Source organism: Labeo rohita, chromosome 16, assembly GCF_022985175.1.
Source record: "Labeo rohita strain BAU-BD-2019 chromosome 16, IGBB_LRoh.1.0, whole genome shotgun sequence".
Classification (NCBI taxonomy): domain Eukaryota; kingdom Metazoa; phylum Chordata; class Actinopteri; order Cypriniformes; family Cyprinidae; genus Labeo; species Labeo rohita.
Genome location: NC_066884.1, coordinates 27,985,206 through 27,993,908, shown reverse-complemented (window position 1 = coordinate 27,993,908; position 8,703 = coordinate 27,985,206). Strand labels below are relative to the sequence as shown.

Genomic DNA, 8,703 nt, shown 5'->3' with positions numbered 1-8,703 from the left:
ACATAAGCTAAGAATGAACAAGACTTCTCCCTTACAAAAATTATCCATGGTTTTACTGCAAAACAAAACAAAACAAAACAAAAACATGGTTACTATAGTTAAACCATGGTAACTACAAATTAACCATGGTCTTGCTACACTAACCATAGTTTAACTGTGATATTTGTAGTAAACTGCGGCTACATGGTAATGCAAATGGTGCCAAACAAACCATGGTTACTACACTTTTACTATAATAAAACCATGGTTCATTTTCATAAGGGCTACAGCATTTATTAATCTTGGTTAATGTTAATTTCAGCATTTACTAATGCACTGTTAAAATCACAAGTGTTTGTTAACATTATTAATTCACTGTGAACTAACAATGAACAACTGCATTTTGATTAACTAACATTAACAAAGACTAACAAATAGTGTAATAAATGTATTGTTCATTGTTTGTTCATAGTTAATACATTAACTAATGTTAACAAATGACACCTTATTGTTACCAAATAATCTTAAAAAATCAAAACAATTTATTAAACAACCAAAGTGTACGAGACCATGTACAAAATAAAAACTTATTTCTAATGTCATGATATGAAACACAAGACAATTTGCCCCAATAAAAGCAGTGCTGATAAGAGACTGATGTCCTACAAATCCTACAAACACAATACAAACTTCCAAAGTAAAATTTTACAATAACATTTAATTTGTTACAATTAACTACTGTGTGCATTAGTTATCATGAAATAACAATGAAAAGCATGAAATCTTAGTATGCTAATTCCAATTACTAATGTATAAATCAAAATGTGTGTCTGTTAATATTATTTAATGTACCTAACTAACATGAACTAAGAATGATCAGTTGTATTTTTACAAACTAACGTTAACAAAGACGAATAAATACTGTAACAAATGTACTGCTCGTTGTAATGCTTTAATGTTAACTAATGGGACCCTCTCGCAAAGTGTTACCACTTTTAGTTATAATTTGCCTTTTTATCTATTTAATTGAATAGTAAGGTTTTATTGTTTTTACTTGACTCAAAAGCTAGCAAACATTTACATTTTAAGGGCAGAATTCACAATGAATAAAATTTTTTTTTTACTAGGTGTGTTAAATTAACATGCAAAACCGCTTCTAGTGAATATTTTCACATTTAGAATTAAATATTTCGAGTTACTCAGATACAGCCTCTGTGACAAATCCCCAGTGTGCCAACTTGCCCCGGTCTCCACTACGCTATTTTAAAGCTCCAGGGCATAAATTAGCCTACTTACATTGTAGCTATGACCTGCTAAAAATGTAGGCTAACAATGGAATGATTTCTTCATAATTAACGAATGAAAATCTTGGTGCCTCTTTCTTTCTTTCTGTATCTGAAACAGACATACAAACACACACGCGTAAACACACACACACACCGAGACGTTTCCACCAGCAGCCTGTTATTTGCGCTCGAGTCCCTCCGCAGTTACAGGTCGCGCGCTGCTCCATCATCACGGGAGCTCGTGACTGACCGGTTTCTCCTCGCGCAGGACTGTCAAAGCTCGAGCGGGTGGCGCCTCCCCTTTTCCTCTATATATGACCAGCCTCAACTCATCCGCTGTTTTACACTGTGCGTTCCCACTCAGAGAGGAGATGTGGTCAGGATAGAACTGCGCTCCTTTTCTTGCGTGCACCAAATCGCGTTTTTAAACGAAACCTCTTGTTGCGTCCCGCGCACGTTTGTGTTTTTGTTTCCCCCCTTCTCGTTTAGCTCTTTGTGGTTTTGTTCATTACAATGAAGGCCAGCGCACCGGTTCGCCCTCATAAGGTTTCTTCTGGCTGCAGTCAGCTCTCCTTGCGTTATTTGTCGGAGCGCAGCCGATGCAAAATGGAAGAGGAGGATCTTTTCTGTCTGCAGTACGACATGAACGACTGCTACAGCCGACTCAAGCGCCTGGTGCCCACTATTCCGCAGGATAAGAAAGTCAGCAAAGTGGAGATCCTCCAGCATGTCATTGACTATATCCTGGACCTGCAGCTGGCGTTGGAGACGCACCCGGCTCTCCTGAAACAGACGAGCCCACCCGCCTCCACACGGACCCCTCTCACACAAATCAACACAGAGCAGGTAAGCAGGACCTGAAACCTTCGTCAACATTCACTAAACAACTATGGTGTTACTGTCTGTGCACAGTAGCCCGATTACGCACGGAAGTGACAATAGTGTGTGTCTCTGTGAATTGCACCAGACCAATATGATGCTGTAGATCAGATGCTGGAGGCCTGTGTTTCCTTGTTGTTTGGCAAAATGTAAAAACAATTAAATGTTCAATTATATTCATCTAATCTTATATAAAACCTGAATATGTACTATGCATCAGGTTTCAACCATATTTTATTAGATCTAAACCTTTGTATGTGCGTGTATGTGTGTATGAGTTTTTGTAAATATTATCTCCTGTATGGTCATTATTAATTTAAATACCTATGTACAATAGCTTATTGATGGCTATTGTGGCCCTCATCATTAGCCGCAGTAAGAATGAACGCACCTGTTTCCTTTGCTTTCAGAGGACGACGGGTGTCAATAAGGAAGACTCAATTTTGTGTCGCTGAAATGTTGCACACCGGTGAGTACATGAAATTCAATATAAAATATTCTCAAAGGACTCATCCCATGTCTCACATAAGGCTACGTACAATAATTCATCCAGCGCACTGGGAAAATCGGTTCTTTGGCACTTCTGCGTGTTGGCATGTATCTTGTTTTGTATGGATGATCAAATACTGCTTTTAAGTATTCATTTAATAATTTTGAAATTATTTCTCATTACATTCCGTGTCGTTCTTTTGTTTTTAAAACATGAAATTGCTGTTAATTTATCAACTCCTATTAGATATACATTTTAGAGTTTTGCTGTCAAAATATGGTCACATTTTTATTTCTAAACAAAAAAAAGTGTAGTTTTAATCAGCCTGCATTAAGACTATTTTCAAACAAGCTTCAACACATGCAGCAGTGGAAAAAGCCAGAGAAATACTTTTCATTACCCAGAATTCACAGCTAAAGAACAGGGCTGAACTGTCAGGATAATTGGGTAACAGACTTCTAATAGAGCTGGCAGTACATGCAGCTGCAATGGCTATTATTAATAGAGCCGTGACAGTAAAAACCACATCGATAGAAGTTATTACCATAATATTCCTGTTAGTATGAATGCCGGTTTTTGTGACAATCTGTCTACTTGCGCTTTCCGCTCTGGCTGGACCGTAACTCTGGCTCCAGGACGCTGGCAGCCGCTCGAACCCAGCTGTAGGTTGCGCAATAGCTGTCCACTCTGTGGTTGGCTTGCTAAAAGGGGGTGGGGGGGTATACGGTAGCTCCAGAGTGAAGCCGAGTCAGGGCCGGTTGGCCCGCAGCTGTGCGTGGGAGCGCGTATACGCGTGAGGTTAGCGGTCCGGGCCCGTGTAGCACGGTGCTTGTTGTCTGACCTGGTTTGTTTTGGGTTGTTGATCAAGCATGCCCTCTGTTTTGTCGGTGGCGCCAGTCAGTCTGGAGCACACAGTTCACACACCCCTTCTATTCATTCCTCTCTCACAGGTGTGCACTGAACCCATCCAAAGCCAAGCCCAGCTTCACCAGGGAATCCAACACACACCAGGCCCAATCGCAGGGGAGCAGCACTGAAACTAATAGCTACTAAATCATAATATGTAAACATTTTAACGTCAGCTGTCAAAGATGCGGTGAAGCCAGCCAGATTTCTCCTGTGCCCATTCTGTTCTCTCTCAGTGGGGGAAGCACTGAATTTGGACAGGGAATCCGAACCCCCGCACCCGCTGGAATTCCAATTGGAACATAACTAAAGACACCTCAGATTAAAAAGCCCTGCATCTAATTTTACTAAAAACAGCAGCCTGTAAAGCTTTATGAATCGAAATGTAAACATCTGACATCTTTGTTAGGTGATTTGTGTTGAACAGGGATTTCCCTGCTGTTTAATATTGTAAAGAACTACGATACGTGTCGACTTAAATAATACTGTACATAACAAGGAGGATGTTCTATAAATGTATGTGTAAGAGAATATATGTTCAACCAGCTGATTGTAATTATTCTAAAATATTTTTTATCGAAAATGTTTTGTTCTGTAAATATTGTGTTTTCACATAAATGTAGTGAATGATTACATGATGTTCTGCTAATAAAGGTCTCACATCATAAACTAATTTGCTCGTGCTCGCTTTTCTGTCCGTTAAATTAGTCGTGAGCACAATTACTAAAACATATACAATAAATATTGGATTGCCGACACGTGAATATGTTTAGAAACGATTTCATTTAAATCAGTTAATTGCTGAAGGCATGGGATATTACTTTTCATCCATTGAATAAATCATTTGAAATGAATGAGAAAATTCTTTACTGGACGTTACTTATGGAAGCAAACAAATAACACTTCACAAAATATAATTTCATCTTATTTTAGCAATGGAGACTAAATTTGTTTTCCATTAAGGTGAAAGTTAATTTCATTCATAATTGCATGCTTACTGTATGTGAGCGGTGATACAACAGAGGTAACATAAATGTATGCAGACTATTCCATTAAGCAAGCATTTAAAATCCTATAATACAAGTGTGTTATGTGATCTTTGAAAATGTTTTCATTTCTAATTAATTCAGGTTTTTCCTTTTTGTTTACAGAAGCACAACCTTGACCGTTTTCGACAGTATATTTTATGTATATATTTTTTAATATACACTGTGAACTATTGCTAGACACCTAAAATCTCACTTTCCTTAACTGCATTTATCCTGTAACCACAGCGGATAAAATACACAGTGTTTGAGGAAATGAAAAAACATCTTTAATCAACAAGATATATTTAACTGTCATTTATTTCTGCTTCGCCTTCTGTCCTGGATCTGACATTTTCTCGTCTGCTATTTGTTTCTGGCAAACAAAAAGATTTGAGACATTTTTCTTGCCCTGTATTATTATCAGACTGCATTGAAGGAACTGTACGGCAGCCTTCACGTTTAGAAAACACTGACACTCCGGGTGACAAAAATACAAAAGATAACTGTATTGTCTGATGTTATATTACAGATAAAATTATCTGGCTATTTGTCACTGCTTAAGAAAAGTACAATAGAAAACCAGGTTTATTTCGATACAATACCCTCTCATCTTTGTATCTGAATATCCGAACCGAGTAAATGATACCGATTTTTCTGTATTGCATTGTTCATTGTTTACCTATCTGTGGACTGTTTTACGCTTAAGCCTGCAGTCTCTTCTCTGATTGTGCCCCCTAATGGACTGATCTATTTTAGAGTAGATTAAGAAAAACAATAAGTCAGTTGAACCAAATATGCAGATTCTGCAGGTATTCCACATTTTATCTCTGCTAACATTGTTTGCATAGTAAAATCAATTCCGACAAAAGAAAACCCTGAGCGTTTTTGCACAGTTAGCAGCCTTTCTCTTCCCCCTTTCTCTCTCCATCCCTCTCAAGGTTAAAAACAACGGCGCCCGTAGATGTCCGTGGGATACTGTAGATACCGCCTGCAGATTTGCAGCGTCTCCCAGCATGCTCTGAGGTCACAGCGTCACATGTTCTCGGATTCTCAGGTTTTGTGCTTCTCAGCTATTTTCAGCCTCGCCGAAATGAGAAATTCCAAAAGGGCAGGGGAATATTGTGAAAAAAGATGTGACCCGCTGTCACTGTACACACTAATAGAGGCTCCTGAGGGCCCCTCATTCCCAGCAGGTACAAAATGCACCTGTGTGTTGCTACTACACACAAAGCTGACATACTGCTTATGTCATCCAGGTGTAGAACAAATATACACAGTGGAATAAGCCACACCTCCCCTAGCTGTCAATCATCTGGTCATATATAACCAGATATGGATTTAAGTCAGTTAAACTGATGAATATTCCAAGAATATTTTTAATGAGAAATAATAAGAAACCCTACATCCTGTTTTTTTTTTCCCCCGCCACTTAAGCAGTAATCAATTTCATCATCGCAGTTATATTACTTTCCATAATAAACAAGCTGGGCAGTATATAAGTGTGTTAGTCTGCTTTACACTCTTTGTTTGATTGTACACCTTGGTGTTTTTCTCTGCTGGCGCCTCGTCTGGCTCTAAGCAGCGAAGAGGGTGACTGTGGGAAATGATCACATCCTGTTTGATAAGAATAGGCCTCCGTGTAGCGTTGGTCAAACTCAACAGAGCAGCAGTCAAACAAGGATCAGTGGTCTGGAAATGTTTTCGGCCAACAGAGTTATTATCAAAACAAGCAGCTTGGGCTGCTGTTGTAAAGTCGGGATTGTTTGAACAGGTGTGAGACAGTATGACATTGTGTGTTGTGCGTGTGGGTAAATGCGTGTATGCGCGCATCTGTCCGTTTTAAACTGTGTTCAATAATAAAAGTCATCACTGGGAAAAACAGCAGGTCAGTTTGTCTAGTATTAGCTTTAAGATTAATATAAAAATATTTTATATACTTACTTATACTTTTATATATATTTTTATATACACTACTTGTTAACGTTCAGACACACTAGATCTATCTCTGTTGAAAGGTTGTTGTTTTGTTTTTTTTGTTGACAAAATACTTTATTTCGGGAAAGATGTATGAATTTGCTAAAAGTGGCAGTATAATATTACTCTATGTATAAAAATATATTTGTAGAACAGCAAATCTGCATATTAGAGTGATTTTTGAACACTCTAAAAAATGCTGGGTTAAAAACAAACCAGCACTGGGTGAAATACAGACAAACCCAGCAACTGGGTTGTTTTGACCCAGTGCTTGGGTTAAATGTTTAACCCAGCTTTCTGGGTAGTTTTATTTAACTCAACTATTATTTAAAAAATACTATATTGCTGGGTTTAAAATGAACCCAAATAAGCTGTAAATAAAAAATCAGACTCAACTATGCTTAAAAATATATATTTCTTGCTTAAAATTAACCCAAAAATTGATATATTTGATTATTATTATTATTATTATTATTTGCTTATTAATAAATGTTCACATTTTGATTATTGATTTTGCCTCTAGTAACTATTTGTCTGATTTTTCATTTGCAAACTATTTTGGGTTCATTTTAAGCCAGCCATATAGTAATTTTTAAACAACAGATGAGTTCAATAAAACTCAAAACAACCCAATCACTGGGTTTGTCCATATTTCACCCAGTGCTAGGTTGTTTTTATCCCAGCATTTTTTTAGACTGAAGAATCAAATTGAAGACTGCGGTAAAGGCTGGTGAAAATTCCTCTTTATCATCAGAGGAATAAATTACATTCAAAATATATTAAAATAGAAACTCTATTTTACACACTCTAAAAAAAATAAATAATAATAATACTGTAACTGGGTTGTTTTGACCCAGCGTTTCAGTTAAATGTTTAACCCAACCTTTTGGGTAGTTTTATTTAACTCAACTTGTATGTAAAAATTACTATATGGCTTGCTTAAAATTAACTCAAAATAGGTTGTAAATTAAAAAATCAGACACATTACTAGTAGCAATAGCAGTAATCAAAAGATGAATGTTTATTAATAAGCTATTTAAAAAAGTTTATTATTTAATTATTATTTAGTATTATTTATAATTATTCTATCTATCTATCTATCTATCTATCTATCTATCTATCTATCTATCTATCTATCTATCTATCTATCTAATCTCTCAAAGATTTTTTGACAGAAATTAATACTTTCATTTAGGAAAGATGCATCAATTTGCTAAAAATTGGCAGTAAACACATTTATAATGTTACTATATATATATTAAAAAATATTTTGTAAACAGCAATTCAGCATGTTAGAGTGATTTTTGAACTCTCTAAAAATGCTGGGTTAAAACCCAGAAATATGGACAAACCCAATGTTATTAAATGTTTAACCCATCATTCTGGGTAATTTAATTTAACTCAACTATTGTTTAAAAATACTATATTGCTGGGTTAAAATGAACCCCAAATAGGTTGTAAATTAAATCAGACTCAACTATTGCTTAAAAATTACTATATTTCTTGCTTAAAATGAACGTAAAATAGGTTTGAAATTAACATTTATTAATATGTTTGTATGTTTGATTGTTTTTTAATTGCTTATTAATATATGTTTACCTTTTGATTGTTGCTCATTTCTCTAGTAATTCTGTGTCTCATTTTTAATTTACAACCTGTTTTGGGTTCATTTTTAGCCAGCCATATAGTAATTTTTAAACAACAGTTGAGTTAAATAAAACTCAAAACATCCCAGTCACTGGGTTTGTCCATATTTCACCCAGCACTGGGTTGTATTCAGCCCAGTGAAGGATCATGAAAATTCAGCTTTATCATCACAGGAGTAAAATAGAAAACACAATACTGTAACTGGGTTGTTCTGACGGTCAGTTTTATTTGACTCAACTATTATTTAAAAATTATATGTCTGACTTAAAATAAACCAAAAATACGCTGGAAATTAAAAACCAGATACATAATTACTTGAGGCATCAGCAATAATCAAAAGGTGAATGTTTATTAATAAGCAATTTAAAATGCTTATTATTTAATTAATATTTATTCAGCTTATTAATATGTTTATTTATTGGACATATTAATAAATATTAAATTCCAACCTGTTTTGGGTTCATATTAAGCAAGAAATATAGAGTGCACTTATTTTAAATTGCAAACATATTTC

The 8,703-nt window shown here is 35.7% G+C and overlaps 1 protein-coding gene across 1 annotated transcript; it reads left to right on the top strand.

Moving 5' to 3' along the window:
* The first annotated feature begins 1,542 nt into the window (after positions 1-1,542).
* On the top strand, positions 1,543-4,213 carry id4 (inhibitor of DNA binding 4). The gene is made up of 3 exons (XM_051131454.1): positions 1,543-2,111; positions 2,555-2,613; positions 3,585-4,213. The coding sequence occupies exons 1-2, from the start codon at positions 1,779-1,781 to the stop codon at positions 2,597-2,599; spliced, it is 378 nt and encodes a 125-aa protein (XP_050987411.1). The 5' UTR covers positions 1,543-1,778; the 3' UTR covers positions 2,600-2,613; positions 3,585-4,213.
* The last annotated feature ends 4,490 nt before the right edge of the window (positions 4,214-8,703 follow it).

Excerpts from the sequence above, each read along its gene's own strand:
- id4 (XM_051131454.1), top strand. The coding sequence starts at position 1,779 with ATGAAGGCCAGCGCACCGGTTCGCCCTCATAAGGTTTCTTCTGGCTGC. Across the intron at positions 2,112-2,554 it reads CACAAATCAACACAGAGCAG|AGGACGACGGGTGTCAATAA; the intron begins GTAAGCAGGACC and ends CTTTGCTTTCAG.